The 26,138-nt window shown below is 33.5% G+C and overlaps 1 protein-coding gene across 3 annotated transcripts in view; it reads right to left on the reverse strand.

The window, feature by feature from the left end:
• Window positions 1–321: 321 nt before the first annotated feature.
• The window catches only part of LOC110024091 (valine--tRNA ligase, chloroplastic/mitochondrial 2), a 123,166-nt gene continuing 97,349 nt past the window's right edge, over window positions 322–26,138 (reverse strand). For all 3 annotated transcript variants that reach the window (XM_020723833.1, XM_020723832.1, XM_020723835.1), the window contains 8 exons: window positions 23,075–23,125; window positions 22,886–22,998; window positions 20,589–20,736; window positions 20,231–20,335; window positions 20,004–20,105; window positions 8,553–8,625; window positions 8,285–8,451; window positions 322–693 (listed from right to left, as the gene is read on the reverse strand). In XM_020723833.1, coding sequence (XP_020579492.1) covers window positions 571–693; window positions 8,285–8,451; window positions 8,553–8,625; window positions 20,004–20,105; window positions 20,231–20,335; window positions 20,589–20,736; window positions 22,886–22,998; window positions 23,075–23,125 — 882 coding nt within the window. In that variant the 3' untranslated portion in view covers window positions 322–570. The remainder of the gene's footprint in view (window positions 694–8,284; window positions 8,452–8,552; window positions 8,626–20,003; window positions 20,106–20,230; window positions 20,336–20,588; window positions 20,737–22,885; window positions 22,999–23,074; window positions 23,126–26,138) is intronic.

Below are 26,138 nucleotides of genomic sequence, written 5' to 3' on the forward strand. Positions count from 1 at the left end.
AATACGCATTTCCCAGCATAGAAAAAGGTGTTATATATGACAATATTGAAGTTTAGGTGTTAGATATGTAAATAAATAGGTATTGAGTCGGGCGTATGTATATTTTTTTTCCAAAAAAAAAAAAAAAAAACATGCAGATGCCTCATTGCAGGGTTGTTTATTTTGTTGTAGCAGCGAACTACATGGAATGTCGCTTGAATAATACTTTTTTTTTTTTCAGTAGACTTATTGATGCAGACACACAATCATTCTTTGCAAGATTTTAAATGGCATGAACATTATGAACTTGTACTAAGAAATCGGAATAAGAGCGTTCAAATATATAGCAGCAGCAGCACTCAATTTTCATGATATATAACATTATTTTGTTACATGATGCCCCGTTGGGATGCAAATTTTATGTTGATCTATAGGATCATTAGACACTCTTAATATACATATAATCATTAACTTCACTGATTAGCAACCATTAATTTGTCATGAACTGCTTCATACCTGATCTACTCACTGAGTGGTAAGCTACAGAATCACCAAAAATATGTTATCTCAAGATGTGCAGCAGGAGTAGGTTCATTGAGGGGTTGATGATTCAAGAAAGACCAGCCGATTTTTTGTGAGAATTATTTTCTCGGCAGCTTCTTTTACTTTTTCCCTTACTCCACTAACAATTTCCTCTGGTGCTTTGTCTATAAACTGCACCACAATAGATTATTATCAAAAAACTTGGTTAGTATCTCCATTATATAGTGAATATGCTAAGCTTGATTGCTTTTAATGTAACAACTATACTATATTCATTCTCACATGATAATTTAATGATAACCAAAGATCCAAAATTTTCACGAGAAAAAAACAAAGAAAACTAAAATCTAGCAATTAGTCAGTGTTCAAGTTTCGAAAAGAGAACCAACAAAAAATCATACATGACGACATGATAGAAATGAATAATGATGAAGTCACCCAAAAAGAAGAACCAAATCTCACTTTTGAACAAAGGGTGATACCGGAGTTAACCAAACAACATAATTCACTTAATTTTGATAGTTATAATTCACTTTTGCATTTGAGAATCAAATCCATCTTTGATGGTCATAATTCACTTTTGCATTTGAGAATCACTTCAACAGTAAGACCTATTGACTCTTCATTTTCAGCAAACACAATTGCACAACTTCACATATAGGAGTATATTTCGATTTTGTGCGATTTAGAAACACTTATGAAAATACGTGTAACTTCAATTTTAAATTCAATTTCTATTTGCTCATTATTCTTAGAATTAACCTTACACTTGAATTAGATTTCAGGGATTGAATCTAGCTCTTGTTTAAAAATAGATTCAAATACACTAGGGTTGATTTAACATCTAGCTTAAATGAAGATAGGTTGTTACTCTTGCTCAAACATAGCCATAATTTTATGAACCTATTCTAACATAATTGTTTTCTAAATACAAACTCATATTGTAATCGTAAATTCCTCTTCTACATTTAACCAGTCATTAAGAGAAACCAATTGTAATAATAAATCTTCATTTAATTTATCTTCAAAAAAATATTCATGAACTACATGAATTCAATGAGATCAAACTTGATCATACATGATATTTTGTGTCATTACATATCTGATAGATTTGATAGAAGATAATAATTCTGTAGTTGCTTTAACTATGGGTGTAATCTTACTAATAGATTGTTCACAGTATATATCAATAGTCAAAGACTGGTTAAGTCCTCATTTAGGATTTCTGATAAATTATTATCTAAAGACAGGACCAATCTCTTACCCAAACCTTTAAAATTACAAATCATAATAGCGTTGGCTCAATGGCAAATCATATCTAACTATAAGATTTGCAAACTTACAAAAATAGACGGACACATATGAGTTATTTTATCTACTGCCGGACAATTGACCCTCAGTCTCTATACGGCCCTTTCAAAATTTAAAAAAATATTAAAAATAAATAAAAAAAAAAAAAACCTCAAGATTGCATAATTTTTGATTGACCCTCAGTCTCTATACGGCCCTTTCAAAATTAAAAAAAATATTAAAAATAAATAAAAAAAAAAACCTCAAGATTGCATAATTTTTGGTAAGTTTATGTTCCATAAAGGTTTTGTTCACCTGCAATACTTTCCAAAATGATTTATCATGATCTACTAGTTCTATTTAGCACAGTGAAGTTTTTCAAAATTAAAAGGATAATGATATTCAAAACTGTCTTCAAAATTAGGAATCCAACCTAGAAAATCTTCAAGATCATACCATACCATACATCAAACTTAGGAAAACAGTAACAAAACAGTGTTCAAAATTAGGAAACCAACCTAAAAAATCTTCAAGATCATACCATACCATACATCAAACTTAGGAAAACAGTAACAAAACAGTGTTCAAAATTAGGAATCCAACCTAAAAAATCTTCAAGATCATACCATGCCATACATCAAACGTAGGAAAACAGTAACCATTATAATTGTTTTGTATTTGTTTTGATCCACAATTTGTTTTAATATCTGTAGAATCTTTTATTAACTCTTTCGATTTCCCAATTATGAAGTCATATTTTAATCAAGATATGATGATACAACAATACGTTCTAAAAAGAATTTGATGTAAGACACTTACGAGTCTAGGTTTTGTGATGCAAATTAGGCTGAGATGAGAGATGAACAACAGTTTCAGAATTTTTTTTTTTTTATTTTTTTTTTTAGAGTTAAGAGTTATGATATTAACATGTAAAGTTTTTTGAATTATAAACAGATATTATAGTTGGAAGATTTTGTGGGAAGGACCATTGATCCAATCAAATTTTGGTAAGGTAAGAATTTAGGTGTTCTACTTATACAAAATATTTTACTTAATTAAATAAGATGCTATTAAGTAGATATTAAATGAATTAATGATAATTTGATTCAATGGATAAGGTTCTTGAATCATGGTTTAGGCAAATAAGGTAGAGTCAAGAAGGCGAAAGTAAGAAGAAGCAAGCACAAGATTAAGCTTGTAAAGAAATCCTTTTCTTTCGTGTAATATATTAATATTTTATTTAAAAGGGACTTGCATTATTGGCTTAAAAATACCTGATTGTGATCATATGCATATTGAAAGTTAAAAGATCTTTGAAATGAAAATAAATGAAACGATAAAGGGCAAATGGTTGTTACATGATTTTAAATGGATAAGATCAAAATGAAATGACATGTAAGTGATTATAATTCAATCAGATTGTATTCTCTTATGGTACTACCTAGGAATGCTATTGTACCCGTGCATGAAAAAATGAAAAATGATAAAAGTGTACCTACGGGTGCAAAGTTTTTAGGGTACTTACGGGTACAAATTTTTAGAGTACCTGCAAATACTATGTGTTTTAGGATACAAATGTGGTAGCTTTGACATGACTTCTTAAGAAGGTAGAAAAGGTAAAAACGAAAATTGAAATATGATGGATTAATTTAAAATAAAAACTTACAATTTGATTAATTAATGATTCACATTTCTTTTAGAGATTTATTCATAGCATTTTTATATTAATTTAATACAACAAAAACAACAACAACAACAAAGCCTTAATCCCACTATGTGGACTTATGTGGGGTCGGCTACATGAATCCTTTTTCTCCATTGCGTCCTATTAATTTAATGTATAATAAAATTATAACTGCTCACTAAGTTGTGGTAAACTTAGTATTATTTTTTTAATTAGTTCTTTTAAGTAATACTCTAGGTTGATATGTTTGATAGGAGAGAATTTGTTACAAGAGAACTATTGATACTAGGTAGCATGTTTTTTTTTTATAATTCTAGTTTCTTGTAATATTTATTTCAGAATGATGTTGTATTGTTAGTTGGATTGTGAAATTATTTTACTTTAAGACTATTATGTTGTTTTGGTTGAATTTGATTATAGTTTAATATACTTTCTGGGTTTCAGTTATTCTTTTTATTATTGAAAGTTATGCTGATTTATTGTATAATTTAAAAGAAAGTTTAATATCATCCCACCGCCGTTTCAGATTTGATTAAATTTAAGCTATCAGGCCAAATTGTGACAAATTTATAGTAAAAAAATAATACTCTGAATGTAAAGACAATAATTATGTTTTTTACATCCAACAAGATAATTTAACGATTTCCTCAAATATAAAATTTTCATTAGATGAAAAATGATCAATAATAAAAATTAATCGTTGATCAAATTTACACTTTAAGAAACCAACATATATTCAATCTGACAAAATTTCATTCACCAAGCAAAAATATGACGACACAATTCACCACAAGAGAAGCACACAAATCTAACGAAAATACCGGCAAAACATTTTAGTAAAAAATTACTGTAAGGTATTACAACTGATTATTTTGTTAGATTTCCTGATTAAAATAATTATAGAATTTCTCTCGGTTCAAGTATCACTTGTCTAGTGATTGAATTTTAGTCAAAAAATATTTTGATAGATAATCTGCTAGTTTTTACTATTTTTTATTATACATTAAACTTGATGCCCTAAACTTTATTTCTTCTCCACTCATTTCATCTCTCGGCCAGCAACTCAAGCTTTCGTCGTAAAACAACCAAATTTTGATTAAAAAAAACTCTTTTTTAGCTTTTATATTTATTATATTGAAATTTCATCCATTAAATCTGGCATTTCCTCCATTGAAAATTTATGATTTTTTTTTGAAATAAACTTTAATTTTTTTATGATTTGTTTATTTGCGATTAGATCTTCCTATTTTTTTACTTATTTTCAAATGATAAATGATCATGAAAATATATAGCTTCTCTCTTGTATATATGGAATAGCTATGTCACTTCTTTGTTTTCATTTATCTCTTGGCACGACTTACTAATTCCATAACATTTTCTTGACTAACTCAAGTAATTTTTTCGATCATTTTAAAGAAACGTCATCTTTTTTGCTTATTAGAACGTTTTTGATATTTTGGTTCTCACATATATATGTCGCGCATGGATATTCACAATAAAAGATCGTGGATCTATTTAAGTTGTCTTTTGATAAAAAAATGACAAATTAAGAAATTCTTCAATAGTGTCAAGTATTTCATGCACATGACATCACAATTTCATCTTATCTTTAAGATGAAAATTTTGATGCCCATATGTGAGACACAAGAAATAAGTGTATTGAATGTCAATGAAATCAATATAGAATTGTATGACAAAATATTGCAACCAAAATTGCTAATTTTGGACTTCGCACGATGAGTTTCAAACATAGATTAATTCTCGAGTTGAAGATTTAACAAACTCCGCTATTCCAAATGATATGATTTTAGTTGATAAGAAGAAATGATATGTCATGCAAAAAGAGTTAAATTTTTTGGAGAAGTAGAGGAGCCACTAAACATAGAAGCTTGGAAGTTCTACGAAACATTGAATGCAGCACAACAATTCTTGTGAAAAAGGTTGCACGAACCACTCTGAATTATTGTTGGCTATTAGAATGTTTAGCAATAAAATCAAATAAAACATCACATGAGAATGCTTAAATGTATTTCAGGATTGTTAGAAGAGATTAATCTAAGGGAATAATTAGTTATAAAAGATTTATACAAAACAAAAACATTGGTGTCGAAATTAGGTTTGATCTCAAAAATTTAAAAATTAAATAAAAATAAATTAAAATAAATAAATTGTTATATTAATGATTATAAGTTATACTGCAAGGTGACATGATGAAGACTGAATATAAATATTTACAAAGCACCAATGTTCATGCCATAAGGTAGAAAACAAAAAAAAAAATTGAAGAAAGTTTTAAATAAGCTTTTGTCTACTTGACACTCATTCCATATTTTTAAAGTTGTATGCATTCATGTGTTATACTAAGAAAATAAGATGATATTTAAAAAAAAGCGGGCAAAGGGAATATATTTCGAGTCATCCATTGAATAAAGAAGTATGCACTACTCCAATTCTACCTATCCTGATTTTGTTACTGACCAACATAATGTCAAGCTTGATTTATACGTTGACAATTCATGCCGCATAGTCTCATCTTATTGATATTGGTATATGATAGTCACGCCTTACAATGTACCACCAACGATATGCATGACTACGCCCTTTACATCAGCCAAAAGAAAAAAATGATATATATTTCTACCACCAAAGATATGCATGACTACGCCCTTACATTTTTCACACAAATTATATGCCAACTACAGCCAAAAGAAAAAATTGATATATATTTACATTCATTGATAGAAGAGCTCATATTTTTATAGGATAGTAGTGTGGTCACTTATAACATTGCTACAAAGTAAAACTTTCAAATGAAGACAACCCTAATGTGAACAATCAAATGATTATTATGTGTATGATATATTATCAGAGTAAAACTCTACTGAAAATTGTCGTTTTCCTTCACAATTATAGAACAACAACAACAACAAAAACATTATCCCACTAAGTGGGGTCGGCTACATGAATCCTTTTTCTCCATTGCGTCCTATTTAGTGTCATGTGTCATACTGCGTCCTATTTAGTGTCATACTTTCATTTAATTCTAATAAATTAAGAACATTTTTATACAATAAGCCCAAGTCATCCTAGGTCTACCGCTACCTTTTTTAACGTAAGTAGAGTCTATAATATCTACTCATCTAATCAGATCATCAGATGGTCGGCGTTTAATGTGACCAAACCATCTAAGACAACTCTCTCTAATTTTGTTTGTCACCAGGGCTACACCAACCCTATCACGAATATATTCATTTCGCATTTTGTCTCTAAGTGTAAAGCCACTCATCCACCTAATCATTCTCATATTAACAACACCTAACTTAGTTTTATGCTTCTATTTTAAAGGGCAACATGAGACCAACACTCAGTGCCATAGAGCATGGCAGGTCTCACCACCATCTTATAAAATTTCCTTTCAGCCTAAGCGGTACTTTTCTATCAAACAATAGGCCTGAAACATTACTCCACTTCAACCAACCAACTTGAACTCTACTAATAACATCCCCATCAATATCACCATTTTGAACAATAGACCCAAGATATCCAAAGTATTCACTCCTTTTAAAAATTTGATCAAATTTTGACCAACCATAGTTATTTTTCTGTCACTAGAGCTAGTACTACTAAAATTACATCCAATATATTCAGTTTTAGTTCTGCTCAAATGAAGGCCTTTAGACTCTAAGGTAGACCTCTATAATTCATGTTTTTCTTGAGCTTTTTCTCTCGTCTTATCCACGAGAAGGATATCATCACCAAAAAGCATACACTAATGTACACCCTCCTGTAAGTGTCTAGTCAGACCATCCACAACTAAAGCAAAAAGATACGTGCATAAAGCCAATTCCTGATGTAAACCAACAAAAATAGGAAAATATTTGGTCAATCCTCTTTCTGTTCGAACACAAGTAACAGATCTTGTATACATATCTTTAATGACTTGAATATAAGTCATATCAACACCTTTCTTCTCAAGAACTCTACAAAGGATATCTCTTCGAACCTCATCATAAGCTTTTTCTAAATCAATAAAAATCATATGTACAACCTTCTTATTATCTCGAAAATTCTCCAAAAAACCTCTCAATAAATGTATAACTTCCAAATGTATATAAATGTATAACTTCCATAGTAGACTTGCCCGACATAAATCCAAATTGATTATGAGAAATCTTTGTAATACGTCTTAACCTATGTTCAATTACCCTATCCATTAATTTGAAAGTATGCCACATAATATTAATTCCTCTATAATTGGCACACTCTTGTGCATCCCCTTTATTCTTAAAAATGGGGGCTAAAATACTCTTCCTCCACTCCTCAGGCATCTTTTTAGTTTTTAAAACAATATTAAAGAGTTTAATAATCCAAGAAACTCGCAAATCTCTTAAATATTTCCACACTTCAATTGGGATATCATCAGGTCCTACAAACGTTCCACCCTTAGTTTTCTTTAAAGCCTCAACTTTTTTTTACTAATGACATGGTAAAAATGAAGCATTTTATTATTATTAACGATATTAAGATCACTAAAGTCGATTGTATTTTCTGAAACTTCATTAAAAAATTTATCAAAATAACTTACCCACCTATTTTGAATACTTTTTCTAAGAAAAACACTTTTTGATTTTCATCTTCAATACACTTTAATTGTGTAATCTTTAATAAATACAAAATAATAAAGAGTAAGATGAGAAAATAAGCTATTAAAGTTTATATGATAAAATGGCTATGATGCTTATAAATTATAAAACTGTGAGGAGCGAAGTTTGTGTGGTAGAAAGTTACGGTTGGACTGCTTAGGCGAGCAAGGAGTGCATCATATTCTGCTTGCATTTTGGAAAGCCGCTTTGTAAGGCGCTGACTTTCTGCAGACACATCCACCATATCTGCAAGAGGAAGGTAAGCCTCCAAACCATCCCCAACCACCAGGTGTACTGAATGTTCTGCATAATCTGAAAGAAAAGCCATGAATGGCATAAATACCAGCACTCTTAAGTCAAAAAAGAGTTTACATAAGGCAACACCAAAAAAAAAAATAAAGACAAGTATGCACCTGGAGGAGATTCCATGAAATAAACATTTTGTACATCCAATCGTGACAAAAGAGCCAAAACTTGCTTCTCGCTCTAAATTCAGTAGAGATATCATGAAATGAAAGAACGATGTAAGGGGAACACAAAAAATAAAATAGATATACAAATAAGTGTAGCTACAAGCATGCTTAAATAATTAAATGTCATATACACATGCAAATGACTGCTGCATCAAAACTACTTACATGATAGATGCGTAATACTCAACAAAATACACGGCTACTGTCAATATACCAACAATAAGCTGAACAAATACGTCTATGAACTAAAAAATATAAATCAAAATAAAAAAAATGTAGATTCACACCATCATCATCATTAGCTTTTTATATTTATATTTATATTTTATTTTGGGTTGATTTTATGAATCCTCCTTTTCATTCATAAAAGTTGATTGTTACATGAAGTGCTAAACTTACTATTAGCAAATTGCTTTAAATAATATTTATTTATGATACCTTAGGACCACTATTTTCCTTAATAATACTCCATAATTTTATCTACCCAGCTAATAAGTGCCTTCTATACCCTTCATTGTGCATGACTATTTTTTGCTACCTTATCTTCAAACAATGCCATACCATCCCTTTAATATAATAAGTCTTTCATTATACCTTTCCTAGTTATATTATGCATCAATCTTAACATTTAGTTTCTACCATGCTTTATTTTAGCTATTGGAGGTATAGAATTCCGGAAAAGAAATTTATTTTTCGCTAGCTCCATTGCAGTAAACCTTACTACATAGAAATCCCTCCAAAATAGAAATCCCTCCAAAATAAGAAAAAAAAAACTATAATGCAATCAGAGAATATATTCCAAGGATTCCTTCTTGTGAAGGAAACTTCCTTTTCTCTTATTCCTCAATTGAAAGCATATCTTAATTATTTATATACACTCATACCTCTAAAGATTAAAAATATATCTAGTATAAAAAAGATCTGTAATTAGATCTACTCCAATTAGGTTATCTAAAATCAAACTTCCTAATATACAAGTCTTCGATTAATACTTTCCATAACATACTTTTCATAACACTACCCCCCAAACTGAAGCATAAATATTTTTCATGCCAACTTATTACAAATATAAGTGACTCTAGCTCCATTAAGGGCATTTGTGAAGATGTCTCCTAGTTCTTCACCAGTCTTTATTTGAGTTGTAGAAATCAATTTTATCAATTTCTTCACGAATAAAATGACAATCAATCCTAATGTGTCTAGTTCGTTCATGGAAGACAGGGTTTGAAGTAATATGAATTTCAGCTTGATCACACCACAACTTCGCTAGAACTTTCATCTTAAAACCCATTTCGGTCAGAAATTGGGAGACTCACATCAATTCACTCAAAGCTTATATCATTGCTATATATTTAGATTATAGGGATACTAATTTATTTCTTACTCTTTCGTGAGACAAAATTACCACAAACAAAAACATAATATCCAAAAATGAATCTTCGGACAATCTTGGAACTTGCCTAATCTGCATCAGAGAAAAAATCAATATTTCTATACCTACGATTCTGATATAGATCCCTTTTTTTCCAAAGTTCCTTTGAGATAACAACTTATCAAATCAATAGCTAACCAAGGACGTACTATGGGGAGAACATTGACTTATAGTACTAAATAAATACACAATGTCAGGACGAGTCACTGTGAGGTAGTTTAGTTTTCTCACTAACTCCTATATCGTTCAAAATCATTAAAAGAACTCTCCATTCTTGATAAGTTTGTGATTAGGAAACATCGAAGTACCACATGGTTTGACTCCAAATTTTATCATCTTTGCTAACAAATCCAAAACATACTTCCATTAACGTAGAGAGGTACCCTTCTTGCTCTTTCATATCTCAATCCCCAAAACTAGTTCAAGGAATCTTGATATTTAGTGTTGAACTGATTTTGAAGGAATGAATTCAATGATAAAATTTTCTGCACATCGCTTCTAATAATAATAATATCATCAACATGTACCACCAACAAAATGATCCCCCAACAAAATGATCCCAAAAGCAGATCACTTGTAGAATACAATGTCATCATTTCTACTCTTTTACATCCCAAGCTCTTCTACTGCGTTGCTAAATTTTCCTAACAAAGGTCGAGGGATTTGCTTCAATCCATATTGTGACTTCTGAAGACAACAGACATTTCCAAACTCCCCCTGAATAACAAATCCAGAAGATTGCTCTATGTATACCTCTGCTGATCAACATGAAGAAAAACTTTCTTCACATCGAGCAAGTGTGGAGCTAATTATTCAACAAGAAATAGCAAACATAAGTCAACTTACCTACCAGAGAAAACATTTCCAAATAGTCAATCTAAGCCGTAGGTATACAACGACGCAAGTTCTCTTGAGCCAAATTCTGAACAAGTAAATACATAATGTGGTTCTCCCACTCTTCGTACTCGGCTGGATGTGTCGGATAAACGAAGCTGTCATGGGGTCAACTCGGGAATGATATCTCTAGCAGGTCGGCCCACCCTGACGTGTAACCACTCATGAGTGGCACTTGCTTTATCTTGGGAAGGAACTAGATCCCACGGTAGAATATTCTTTATCCGAAAGATCCTGGGGCAATTCCCACAACTACGGTTCGTCCATCCTGTCTGATCATCCGTCGAGATGTACACTGTTGAACCAATTTTAATCCCCAAATGACTCATAATTGTCTTCCAGATGTAACTAAAAATCTTCTCATCTCTGATGTGCTGCACCCCCTTCGATTGGGGCCAATTCAGGTGGCAAACTACATATATGAAATGCTGAAATCCTCTTATCTTAATTTAACACCTTTCTAGTATCGGCTCCTCAAGCTCGTGGTCATTTTGGATATCCAAAGTAAGTCTTGCTGATGTTCCTCTCAACGCCTACTAAATGGTAACTCGAGGCACCATAATCTAATACTCTGCATGAACCTCTTAAATCAAAATTACTATCTTCTAGAACAACTACTGTTACCTTTGCTGAAATCACTCTCCTGGGGTCCATTGAAATCGATAACGGCTCTTCCTCATTAGCTGCAAGTTGAGAATCTTCTCTGAAGTCATCATCTTCTCCCCGATTAACTAAGTCATTGCCCAATTTTTCAAAACCACCCTGCTCAGTGAAATAGATTATCATCTAGTTGTGCAGTCTGATTCAACATGCCCAAATCCATGACACTTACAACACTTATTGGTTACAACAGATTTAGGGCTGCAGATTGGTTCTACCTATTCTCTACTTTGAATCAGCTCTTCCTCTGTCAAAGTCGTCTTGGGTGTGCTCTTAGGTAGATTATGACTATAAGAACTTAAAGTTAAAATCTTTCTGTAAGATGTGGAGGTTGATTAGTGATGTGGTCCCTCCACTTCTGAAGATAGAGTCTGCATGTCTGCCTGTAGTAAGCTAGCAGGAACTGGCGATGTGTCTTCCACTTCATCTCTAGATTATCTCGTTCTCTCCTTTGACTTTTCTGATCACGGTCGAAGGTAACTTCCCATTGGATTTCATCCTAATATCGGAAAGCCTCTGCTGAAGTTGGAGGATCTATCGTTGTATCTCCTCTCGGGTAGGCTTCGACATGTATTACTTTAATGACATGGCTAGGGTTTAGGGCTAGGAGGTGAAAGAGAGCAAAAAAGAAAATTAGTTTAAGGTGCTGGTTTTGAAAATTAGCAAGGGGTAATTAGGGTTGGGGATATGTGGAAGTGAAAAGGTTATTCGGTGGAAGGAGCGAAAATTTCTGGGTTATGGCGGATGCTTGGAAACCCTAGGATAACACCAGAGTTAGTCAGCTCTGATACCAAATGATACTAGAGTTAATACAAACCACAATACAAACGACACAATTTTATTGATGATAAATAAAAAAGGTATAAAGACAACGCTACAACTACAATAATACAATACAATCAATAATAATACGAATTTCAAGAAATAAGAATAAACATAATCAAATAATAGAAGACAAACAACGCTTAGGAGTAGGAGCAAAAGATCTGATGAGTGGAAGATGTTGTAGAAGTGATGTCGATGTTTGCAAGTTTATTGGAAGCACTAAGTCGAAGCTCGAGAGAGGTGAAGCCGTAAGCCTAGGAGCTGGGAGCCAAAAGCGACAGAAAGAAGTGCTGACGAAGCAACAAAAAACTGGGAGCAAATAGAGATGGCTGCGACCCATTTACGATGTTGTCAGGATCTACAATCGACTAGGGACAAATGGGAGGGAGTTAGTGGCCCGTCTATGGGACTAGAGCGATCTGCAAACAACTGAGGGTGAATGAGAGGTAGTTAGTGGCTCATAAGTGACGCTAGAGAGATCTGCAAATGGCTGAGAAGCAAATAAGGAAGATGTTCCGGCCCGTTTGTGACGCTCGCGAGTTTTGTGGTCGACTGAGATGGGCAGAGGCATGACCAATGGCCTCTCTATGCAGAGGTAGGACCTAGTAACAGATAAGGGAAGAAGGAAAGAAAGGGAGATATAAACTACCTTAGACGAGGTATAGTCGTAGCACTGCTCACCATCAGATACATCCTTTGAAAGAGGGAACACCTGGAAAACAAGCTTGAAATCAGAAAATGAACAAGAAATGTTTAGTGGTCTGCACACAACAATTACAAATAGATGAAAGTAGAGGGGTAAACTAGGTAGGTAGAGAAATAGGTAAGAATTAAAGAAGAGTGGAAATAATGGGCAAGAATTTGAAATTCAGTCTATATAGGAAGGAGAGTGATTGATAGGGGAGGAATTAAGGGCCCTGAAATGATAAGGGGCAGAAAGAATTAAGGGGCCCAAAATGATAAGGGGAGGAAACTTCCGCCTCAATTTAGTCGGTCTGGACGGTCTGGTCTAGCAGGGAGGCTGGACCGATTTGGGCTAGGTCGACCCACAGAGGCCCCGTGTCAAAGTGGGGTCAACAACATGAATCCTTCGTCTCCATTGTGTTATATTGAGTGTCATAAGTTCATTTAATTTATACGACATGCCCAAGTCTTTCAAGGTCTACCTTTGCTTTTCTTCACATAAGTTGAATAACATAAGTCAAATCTAAACCATCTACTCTACTAATCGGATCATCAGATGTTCGACATTTAATGTGACCAAACCATCTAAGTTGACTCTGTCTAATCTTGTCAACCACTGGAGCTACACCAACCCTTTCATGGATATATTTGTTTAGCATTTTATCCCTAAGAATCAAGCCACTCGTCCATCTAAGAATTCTCATCTCAGCAACATTCAACTTAGTTTAATGCTTCTCTTTTATGGGTCAACATCTTGAGCCATAAAGCATTGCACGTCTAATCACCATCTTAAAAAATATTCCTTTAAATCTAAGCGGTACTTTTCTATCACACAAAAGACCCAATGCATTCCTCCATTTCAACCTTCCAACTTGAATTCTACTAATAACATCACTATCTATATACCATCACTTTGAACAATAGACATGGGATATCTAAAACGTGCACTCCATTTAATGATTTGATCACACATATTACTACACTGCAATTAGATCTACTATCACTAAAATTACAGTCTCTGTATTTAGTTTTAGAATCACTCAAACAAAAACCTTTAGATTCTAAAGTAGACATTCATAATTCAAGTTTATCCTGGACTCTTTCTCTAGTTTTATCCGCAATAAGGATATTATCAGCGAAAAGAATGCACAAACGTACATTCTCTTGTAAATGTCCAATAAGTGCATCCATAACTAAAGCAAAAAGATATGCACTTAAAACCAATCCCTGATGTATTCCAAATAAATACGAAAATACTTCTGCCCGAACACAAGTAACAACACTAATATAGATATCCTTAATGACTTAAATTTAAGTCATATGAATATCTTTCTTTTATAGAATTCTCAAAAGAATTTCTCTTGGAACCTTGTTATCATAAGTTCTCTACAAATCAATAAAAATTATAAGTAGATTCTCCTTTTGTAATAACAAAAATCAAGTAATAATAATGATAATTAACCGACGCATCCCTTTAGTTATAACATAATTGTGCAGTGTCGTCCTCTAACCAAGGAAGGAGGAGAAATCAAAGGGAAGGAGGAATGTGGTCGAGCAAAATCGAGATCAAGGAGGACACGTCGACGTTGTGTGCTCATGAAGAGGAAGGAAGAAGAAGAAGGAAAAGCTGAAGAAGGAATGAGAGGTATGAAGGAGATGATAACCTCGATCACTTGTTGTGTCGCGTTCGTGATCAAAGTAAGCTGCGATCGAGACGAGAAAGCACTGCAAGGTTGCCGATCATGCGAAGGAATCAATGCGGGTTGAGTCGCGACCGAAGGAAAAGAAGGGAAGGGACCTTGCACGGTTGAGCTGAGGACAAGAAGAAGCAAGAAACAAGCCTTTCACACGGGGGTTAGGGCAGCTTGCCGAAGATTTAAGATAAGTTTGAGATTTTATTTAGTAAATTAATAAAATGTTATATATATAATTATGGGTGTGAATTTAATCAAGTAATGTGTTAATATAAAGTCACTTGAAACATACATCATAAGTGGAAGATTTTACTGCTAAGAAGAAGAGAGTTAGCTTGTGCGAGAAATTGGGCTTTATGTGAAAACGGTAAGAACCAAAGCTTTTGGGTGTTTAATGTTTTATGATGTAAATTTGCTTAAATTGAAATTATTTTTTTACTTATTTATGCTCATGACACAATTAAATTAATCATATATTAAAATAGAAGGATGGAGGGTGAATCAATTAATGTTGTAAAAGAAAAAGGGTAATTATATGCAAGGAAGCAAATCAAACTTTTAAGGTAATAAATTGCAAAATTACTTGTATCATTTTAATAGTTTCTCATTAGATATATTAAGTATTTCCTTTAAGAATAGAATTCTTATCAAATGATATCACAATCATTTATTATAGGTGGTAATAAAAAAAAAGTGAAGTGAATGGTTAAAGTATTTCAGTGGTCTCTTAAGGCTAAGGAGAGTAATTATTTTTCTTATATATATTAAATTTAAAATTTATTAAATAAAAAAATTCTTTAATGCTTTAAAAAATTATTTTATAATTTTAGGCATGTTGTAGCTTAAGAATAAAAGGAAATAAACGGAAAAGTGAAAATGAATGTTTACTGTCTTTAAAAGGATGTAATTTAAAGAAAATGAAATGCAAGGTAAAGGTTTAAGCCATACATGATTACCCCCAGTTAGTACCGGAAGGGGATGCAATATAATCGTGCATATTAAAGGAAATGATAAAGGTGCACATTCAGGTGTAAATTTGAGGGTACCTTCGGATGCATTTTTAAGGTATTTTCGGACACATTTTGAGGGTGCCTTTGGGCACATTTTGGAGGATACATTTTGGTTTGACGGCAATCTTGTGATGAGTATTAAAGAGGTTAAATTGAAAAATACTTAGATTGAAACGAGAAGGAATAATTTTAAAGTTCTAATGAAATAAAATGTACACATTTTTAAGATACGTTTGGGTTTGACAGTAATCCTGTGATGACTATTAAAATGGTTAATTTGAAAAATACTTAAAATGAAACGGGAAAGAATAATTTTAAAGTTTTGATGAAAAAAAATGCATTTACCTCTGGTCATTCATTCATAGCATAAATAGCATAAGAAATTTAATGCATATTATACTATAATTACTAATTCAAACTTACACTTAAAATAAATGTTCTCTTTCAGGAAAAGAAAATTTTTAAATTGATATGTCTGATAGTTACCAGAGGAGGACAACTGCTGCAAAGTATATTTGTTAGAGTGATAGTTTCTCTTCACTATTTCTTTCAAATATTACTATAATGTTTTGTACTTGCTTGAGATGTTATTTTTTAATGTTATTGTTTCTGGATGTTTTGGATTTTAATGCATTTTATGAATTAGTGACTCTTTTATATGTATTGAAAGTTTTCAAAGTGTTGATAGTTAGATGTTAATACCGTCCGAGCATTGTTCCTGCCTTAGTTAATTCTAAGAACTGGGCAGGGTCATGACACCTTTTTTTGTATTTTTCGATCAAACCTTTCAATAATTGTATAGTTTCTATAGTAGACATGCCCAAAATCCAAACTGATTATGAGAAATCATTGTATCACGTCTTAATCTATGTTAAATTACTCTCTTCTATGATTTTATTGTCTGACACGTTAATTAAATTTCTCTATAAATTACACAATCTTGTGCATCCCCTTTATTCTTAAAAATGGAAACCAAAATACTCTTCCTCCATTTCTCAGATATCTTTTTAATTATTAAAATAATATTAAAAAATTTAGTAAGCTAAGAAATTCCCAAATCTACTAAATATTTCCACACTTTTGTTAGATGATCAAGTCCTACTGATTTTTGACACTTGGTTTTTTTTAAAGCCTCATCAACTTTCTTCTTGTTATCGCAACTATATAAATCAAAGAAATTATTATTTTTAATGAAATAAATTCATTAATGTCGATCGTATATGTTGAATATTTTTCTCTAAAAAAAGTACTTTTAAATTTTCATTTTAATACACTTTACTTGAATTAAAGCTTTACATTTCTTTTATATATATATATATATATCACCATCTTTAGTATCTAATCTATTAAAAAAATATAAAAAAACATAATTTTTAGCATCACAAACTCTCTTAGACTCTTTATGGGTCACCTTATATTTTTTTCAATTCTCTAAACTTTTACATTTAAACCAATTTATATAACAAAACTTTTTATATTTATCTTTTCTTGCACAATATTATTCCACCGCCAATTATTTTTATTTATAAAAACTTTACCGTTTGATTTTTCAAGTAAGTCATTTGTCACTTGTTTAATAGTACAATCATTCAAGAAGGTGTAATTATTTTTAATTGTTTCAATTTATTTTCATTTATTGTAGCTCTTTCAACTTATTTGGATGATTATTTGTATTAGTTAATGATACAAATTGAATTTTATCACCTGGTCGTCTGTTCCTACTAATAATTCCAAACTCTCACGTCGAGTCATGACAAGTAGAACTAGCATTAATGGCCCTAGAAGGCACTAAGTCAGAGGAACCGATATCTGATGTAATACAACCCCTAATAAAGTAATTTCTTAATGCTCTGAGCAAAAACATATCTCTTAGGTTGCCACCACAAAGTGAAATCCAAAATGCCATAAACTTCATTCCAGAATCGATTTACCCAAACGAACCAGCCTAATGGACGTGACTAACCGAGTACAATGAGTTGCGGAAGTTACAAATTTGATGGCTAGAGGTTTGGTCTAATAAAATAATAATTCATGTGCAGCTTCAACCCTAATTGCGCCGAAAAAAGATGGTTCTTGGCATATGTGCATAAATTAGAAGGTAGTGAACAAAATCACAACTCAACATTAATGCCTGTGTCCCATCCACAATGATTGGGGGATGTAGTATTGTGTTTGGATGCACGAACCTAACCAGTCCAAGTCTTCTATTGATTGGCTTGTTCTCACAAGGAGAGTAGCACCTCTCCCATTTAGAGTTCACTTTAAGTTATTTTAGGGTTATATAATTGCTTTTCTAATAATTTAAGTTTAGCTTTTGTCATGTGTTTGTTCGAGATAGTCGTCAGCGCCTATGTTCTCTTGTCGAGGCTTATATCTATGAGTCAAGTGGAGCTTTGGTTGTATATCGCTCCTGAGATTGTGACTATCTTTACCACGTCGCTCATTGTAACCTGCCCTTGCTGCAGCCACCCCCAGAACAACTGTCCTTGCTATTTTCCCTGCAATTTCCCCTTTCTATCCAATCTTCCCTTCCCCGTCCTCCCTTTATCACTCCAAATCAATCCTTCCTCGCTGACGCTGCCTAGAACTGCCTCCTGACAACCTTGCTGTTGTTCCAACTGCCAAGAAACACCCTCCCGGCAGCCTTGCTACTGTTCCAACCGCCATGAACCACCCTTCTTAGTTGATGCCACCCTAGGATAGCAAGTCGTCGCTGTCTTCCACAGTTTTCCGCTATTGTCCAACCACCCCATCCCGTTAGTTGTTGCCAGCACAGCAAGCAACTACTATTTACCCGCCATACCCGCCACTTGCTCCACTTCCCCAACTCATCACTTCCCTTCCATGCCCTTAACTGCCACAAACAACACATTATATTCACGATAGTCGCGTGATTTAAGTCGTGACTGTTGCAATTCAATATTTCCATTTACTTGGTTACAAATTCTTATTTGAATTCAGTAATAATAATTGTTTTTTATGTTATTGTTGGTCAACTTCGATATCACTCAGTTCACAGCTACAGCACAGCTATTTTCAAACTACAAAAAACAAACAGACAACTAAGTTATCTGCAGCAACTTTTGCGTTGCAGCTCCAATTGCAACAACTGAATGAGCTCCAGCTGCCCGAAACAGATCCTTAATCACTGGTTGCTATTCACTAGAGTGAAAGTTCACTTTTTATACTATTCATGAAATCTTGAGGTTCTTAAAAAGTCGGAACAAGCTGAAGAATAAACATGTCTCTTCGATGGAGTATCTGTCTTCATTTTGTTTTGTGCTCCAGCACAAAGCCATGATTTTATGCTATTGTGAGAGTAAGTTCACATTTTATACTAATCATGCATTGAGTCCTCATCATTTTCTAATCACTTTTATACAGTCAAAGGTAATTTGAAGTAATGAAAGATTAGTATGCCACTTATGAGAACTTCCAAAAGAATTGGACTCGCTGCTAAGCCAAGCTATATGACCAATATCACAGTTAGTTTTACAAGAGCATTACAGTGGGCAAATGACCAGGCATTTTAGCAAAGACAAGACTCTTTCTTCAGTGAAAAAAATTTCAATTGCTTAGGCTGGCATGAGATGCCGATAGACTTGTCAAGCAATGAAAGAGAATTTCTATTCTGGGTGTTGAAATCTACAATACCTTTATTTGATTGAAATTGAGATATCATCTAGTTTCGCCAATTTCTATGGCATATTTCCTTTTTATTATTACCCACAGACAATCTTGTTCAATTTATCCAAATTTTACAGCAAATCTTAAATTAATTAATCTTCTATCCACGTAAAAACAAAAGATATCGATGAAGAAAATGCAAATGAGTAATGCCACTCCAATCAAAACTTAGAGAAACCTGCCACCTTCAGCTGTAACATTCCTCTGTTTCCCTATTCCCTCATCATCTATTTAAAAGAACAGATTTGCAAATTTGGTCCAGAAAATAAAGAATTTTCAGACCATTCGTAACTTGCTGGATTCTTTCAACCGAGCTACAATCGTTCCAATCATACAAATCAAAAAAATCAAAAGAAAAGTGATGGCAGGAACAAAGTGTTACACAGCTCTAAATGCAATGCAAAAATATCTACTAACGACATTTTGATGTTGTTTTTGGCAACGTTTAATCTGTGTTCTCAAGAGAGTATGTAAAAATATTAAGAAAGCTAAGAGAAATACTCACAGATACATAACCAAGAACCTCTGCATTCCCAACTATAGAAGCGGAGATTCGTCTTGCTGGCTCAACAGAATATTCAGCTCTTGCATTCCTAATAACTCTGATCTGTCACCCAAGGATTATAAATTCATCGTGGTAAGAGCAGGTACAAGTGATAAAAAAAACTATTTTTAGAAGAAATAAAGTACCAAAGACAGCAATGTTGATACAATTTACATTAGTAAACTTACCAGTGACTGTAGATTTTCAAACCTTTTGACAGATGCGTTATGTTTTGGAAGTGAACTCTGAGGCCACTGAGACACTATAAGAGCTTCCTTTCGTAATGGCAAGGCCTGATAAATATAATTAAATTGTTAGGGCAGGAAAACCGCATGTAAGCACTAAAAACATTGCACATTATAAGGGAGAGAAATCACGATTGAAGAAAAAATTGCAAATAATTCAGGGCTGTTTATGTAAATCGTCTACTAATGATAAACAGTTAAACTGATTACCATGGATTTTTCATATCATCAGCACTTTAAAGTGTTAACCGAACCAAAATACTCAAATGCAAGTAAATTGATAAAAAATAGCACACATTACCTGCCATAATTCTTCAGTGACAAATGGCATGAAAGGATGTAGCAGCTTCAAAATGTTTTCAAAGACATATAGAAGAACAGCCTGTGCAATGGATGCATCTGAATGACTTCCCAAGTGATACAGGCGAGTTTTGCTAGATTCAATGTACCTAGAATAGGTTGAAACCTAAATGCATGTTCAGAAATACAGAATACTAAAAATAAAGCAGTAAACGTAGGAGAAGTTCTGCATAAAAAAGATGCACAAAAGTGAAATTAATTATTGATTGTCCTGGTTCTGGATGATTAAAGAGAGTAGGAAGATGCTTCTGTATGTTTATGTAAACCCTAATAGTTTTTTTTTCACATATAACCATGCTAACAACTGAAAAATTAAGAAAATAACTTTAAGAAAATAATAATAAACCATGCTAACAGCTCCCTTCTGAAAATTCGTGCTTTGAATACTGCCCCATTGGCATGATCAACCACCCACTCACATTTGAATTACAAGTGACTGCATTTCTTTCCAATTTAATCTGTTTCTAAAAAACAATCAAATGGTGAACAAAACTCTTGCCTCTCCAAGGTATGATTGTATGAATATACAGTCCTCCTACTTTATAGCAAAGAGGCCGTTTTTTATTCATACCACTAAGGTCATAACCCCCTTCCTATAGCTTCTTTTTATTTGCTGGTCATTTACCTTTTATGGCTTCGTGTGGCATTTCTTTATTGTTGGCTGATGCCTTCTGATGGCTTCTTTCGCCCTTTGGGCTTCTTATGTTATGCTCCGCTTTTTCTTTACTTGTATCCCTCCTGTTACTTATCATTGGTTGGCTATGGGCTGCTCTTCTTTCTGCTCAGTGCCCCTGATTGTCATGTTTCCAATTTCTGTGTTATTTTTAGCCTTCATCTAAAATGCTAGTGTCACGACCCGACCCAGGGTTTCGTTTAACCAAGGTAAGAACGGACAGTATGACCGGTGAATTAAATTTTTTATATTGGTTCACAAGTCAACAAATGAAAGAGCAACTAAAAATTAAAATTAAACGGTATAATTTATAATTACCTAGTTGATGGATTTTCGCGTCTTCTATAAATATTTTCTCATATATCCCTCATTTTTTAATAATTTAATTAAACCTAAAATGTTAGTTAAAAAAATTGTGAGCTAAAAAGCCAGTGTACCAATATGTCTAAAGTACATCAATACAAGGAAAAGAAAGAACAATATGCATTTCAGTTAAGCTTCTTTATAAATTAATATAAACATTTGATATATTATTTAAAGGAGACTATATCATTATCACATCAATATTATTTCATGTCTATATAGCCGTCACAGCAGACACCGTCTTAAAATTGTGTCAATTAAGACACAGTCAATTAAGACACATATCAATATCTTTTTCTATTTACGTGCACGGGTACATTAGTGTTCTCTCACTAGCATCATCAAGGGGTGTTCTATCATAGTCAGTCATGCATATACAAACAAACTATAAATCATTTATTTTTCATTCTAAATAACATGCATGTGTAGTAAACAAGTAAAACTATACAAATTATTCACATGCATTTCGAAATGATCAAATTGACTAATAAGCCAAAATAATCATATTCTAGTTATAGTAATAAGATATCTTGGCTAATGACATTTTAATGCGAATAGAAGAAATACAATATTATTACAATAATTTAGAAGGCATCAACCAAATAACGAGCTAGAACTCACCACTCCAATTCAAAATAAAGTACACCATAGAAAAAAGCTCACGTATAGGTGCCATTTGGTTGCAAGTATTTAGATTTCAGTGCATTCTACATGCAATGCAAAGTAAATTCAATATATTTACATTTCATTATAATGTTTGGTTGTTTGTCACATAATTCCAAGGAATTAGTTTTTTGGTTTGAATTGTTGTTAAAAAAACCCGTACATTTAATTTTTTTTCTTGGTTGTTGCGGTGGGTGATGGCCAATGATGACATACAGATGGCAAGCGAGCATGGCGGACTGTAGTCAACAGCCGTGGACAACAATGGAGGTCTACAACGAATGATAGGTGGCGGTAGACAAGAAAGGTATGATGATGTATTTGAAAATCTATCAAATTCAGCAATTTGGAATACACAAATACTAATTGAAAGGCAAATTAAAAATATATCAACAAATAACTTTACATTCCTTTTTTTCCTCAATAAATGAAGTAGAAAATAAACTCTAAATAATGCAAAAATAAAATGAAGTGCTTTGCCAAATAAGAGACGAAAATTATGAAGAACATATAAAAAAAATTAAAAATTACAAGCATACCAGTCAGCAAAATCACCCCAAAAAAAATCATATATTTCTCTACCAGCATCTCCAAAGAAAAATTTCTCATAGCTGGAAGTGACACTATCAATAAGACCATGCAGTTTTGATACCTGAAAAGATAATGCAGCTTCAGTAAATTAAATACAATAGAACACTTCGAGTAAGAAATGTCTAAAAATATTTTACCACCCAGGATTCTGGCAGAGGTAGCCTCATAAGAGATTCCTGCGTGTCAAACTAAACAAGAGCAAAGTAGAAGTCAATATGTAAAACAAAATAAAATAATTAAGAACAGCATCCAAGTCTAAGGTAAAAAATGCAGACATCTAATTCAAAAATAAAAAGATTCAGTTTGCATGTTGGCCATTGAAATAATTAAGATTTTCTTGAACTAAAAAAAATATTGTTTCAATGTGTTTTAGTTCAATTTGTATACGAACACATTTAAACAAGCATAAAAGCATTAAGCATTATAATGCGGCGAGTAAAGTCAGCCATAAGTAAAAAATTTAAGGGGTTTGAAGTCCTCCCTCCCTCTCTCCAAAAACCGCAATCATATCTTTCATAGCGAAGCATTCTGAATCTAATCCCGTAAAAATATTCATTATTCAACAACTCATACTTCTCTATAAGGACAGTCATCACACCCTACACCAATCCATCAATCTCTCTATTTACTCCGTCTCCCCGCCCCTCATGCTCACTTTCACTCAGAAACTCTTCAAATCACCCCAAACCACCCATTTTATACAAACAAGATATTCTATTTAACTTTCAAAGGAATCATACTTCTCTGCTTGGATGATCTCCATACCACTTACCCCACTATCCCTCACTCTTTTCCTTCCTCGATACCTCAAAAAAACTTTTGATCAACTCCAAGCTCTCTCTTTACCGTCTCCTGCCCCTCATGCCCACTCTCACTCAAAAAATTTCCTGCCAACCCAAACCCCCCATCCTATACAAGCAAGATATTCTATTTAACGTTCAAATGAATCATGCTTCTTGGCTGGGATGATCTCCATACCTCTTAACCCACCTCGCTGTCTCCTTCCCTCCCTCAATATCCCTTACCCCAATCACCCTCTCTTTACTTTATCTTCCTACCCCCCATGCTCACTCGCACTCACTCAAAAGCTCTCTTGGCCACCACAAAACCCTCCAATTCTACAAACAAGATATTCTATTCATACCCCTTACCTCTACTCTCCCTCCTTCCCTCCCTCGATAGCCCAAAAAATTTTGACCAACTCTTACATAAATATACTAACCACAAATGACAACTTCAGACTTTTTATTTGGATGACCTTAATGCCCCACATCCGTTCTTTCTCACTCCCTTGGAATTCCAAAAATTTTTGACCTAACCCATAAGAAGAAGAGATTGATAATCAACAGCTTCAAACCCATCTCTACCTTTCACATTCACACTCAGGCTCATTAATGCTCTCTCTCCCAATCAGAGCCCCTTTCTAGCACTAGCTCACCCATACAGTCCTTGTAAAATCCAAATTATACAAAAAAAAAAAAAATCTATTAATTTGGCTGATAATTCAAAGGAAAGGACAAGCAAATTCTGTCCAATAAGAGAAATGAAGAAAATGAGCTAGTATTGGAGCCGTAGAAGAACATCAAGCAACCCACAAAGAATATGAGAAAAAAGAAGCAAGAGAGCAAGCGAGCAGGTAAAGTGAGAGTGAGGGAGCAAATAAGGTGAGAGCAAGCAAGAAAGATGGAAGCGAGCTAGTGATGCAGGGCTTGTTGGGCGGCTGACTGAACTAGCTGACCTTCATGGGGGTTGGAATTGCAGCAATTTCACTCTCCTAATTTCCTATTTTTCCAATTCATAGAGGGTACTTATTCCGCTTCAATTTCTTTCCCATTTCTATTCCTTTCCTATTTCTAGTTCTCGTATATTTCTTTTCCTTATTTATTTCTATTACTTCCTCTTCTATACCTTACCTTTTTCAATGCCCGTACTTCTTATTCTAATTCCTTCCTATTTTAGCTAATTGTATTAATTATAAATATCTTGTCTTCCGTCTAAGGATTCAATTTTTTTTTCATCCAAATTATTTATTTCTATCCAAATTAACCATTGGGGGCTCTTTTCCCTTCGAAGGTTGTATCTGAAGGCGACGAGGTACTCTGGCAGTAACTTGCCTGAGATGGTAATCTTCCCCAACGGTTCGAGGGGTCTTTCGGCTTGTAACGCGATCGCGTGGGGATATTTATCCTTCCTCAATGTCCGTCGTTGCTTCCCCAATCATCCTCCCTACTGACGCCTCCACCATCTAGCCCCCAACTTTCATATAATACTGCCAACCCTCCCTCCCGCTAACCTGTTGGCTGCAAGTCCGTATACCCCTTTCTAGGGGTATCCAAACCCAATTGCTCTTTTCTGCCAATGCCAAGACCCTGCCTGTACTCTTTTCTAAATGCAAGTTAAAGCTACAACCTACTCCCAGACTACTGATCAAGCCCACAAACCTCTCCTACTTGTCCCACCCCGCTCCAACCCCTTTAATTGTTGTCGTAACCTCCCCTACAAGCCCTCAGCTGCTTTCGCAGCTCCTCTGACCTCTTTAGTTGCTGCTCTATCCTTCATTGTTGCTGTCATCTCACCCAACTAGTAACAATACCTGTTGCCCAACTGCCAACCATCACCTTCGTCGTTGCCTTGTGGTCTATCTTATGTTTGTGTTGTTGTTTTCCTATTGTCAAGTGTTTGTAACCCTTTCAAATTTCAGTAATAATATTTATATTTCTGTTGTTCTTTAAGTTAACTAAGGTATCTGCTAGAGACAAAGGGAGACAGACTTAGCACGACTTCAAGAAACAAAAAGTAGTTTGCAGGTGAACAAAACCAAGCCAAGCACAAGACAACAAGTGTTCATGAGTACCCAAGCAAAAGGTAGACCAAGCAGAGAAATTGAGTAGGGTTTTGCAAGGAATAGAACATTGAGAGTTATGTTTTTAAATTCATAGGTAAACTATTATAAGTAAAAAGTTTAACAGACAACAAACAAATTTTTACAACAACAACAAAGCTTTAATCCCACTATATGGGGTCGGCTACATGAATCATTTTTCTCCATTGCGTCCTACTTAGTGTCATATTTTCATTTAGTTCTAATAAATTAAGGTCATTTTTTATACAATAAGTCCATGTCTTCCTAGGTCTACCTCTGCCTTTCTTAACATAAGTCAAATCTAAAACATCTACTCTCCTAATCAGATCATGTCGACA

Source organism: Phalaenopsis equestris, unplaced genomic scaffold, assembly GCF_001263595.1.
Source record: "Phalaenopsis equestris unplaced genomic scaffold, ASM126359v1 Scaffold000245, whole genome shotgun sequence".
Taxonomy (NCBI): domain Eukaryota; kingdom Viridiplantae; phylum Streptophyta; class Magnoliopsida; order Asparagales; family Orchidaceae; genus Phalaenopsis; species Phalaenopsis equestris.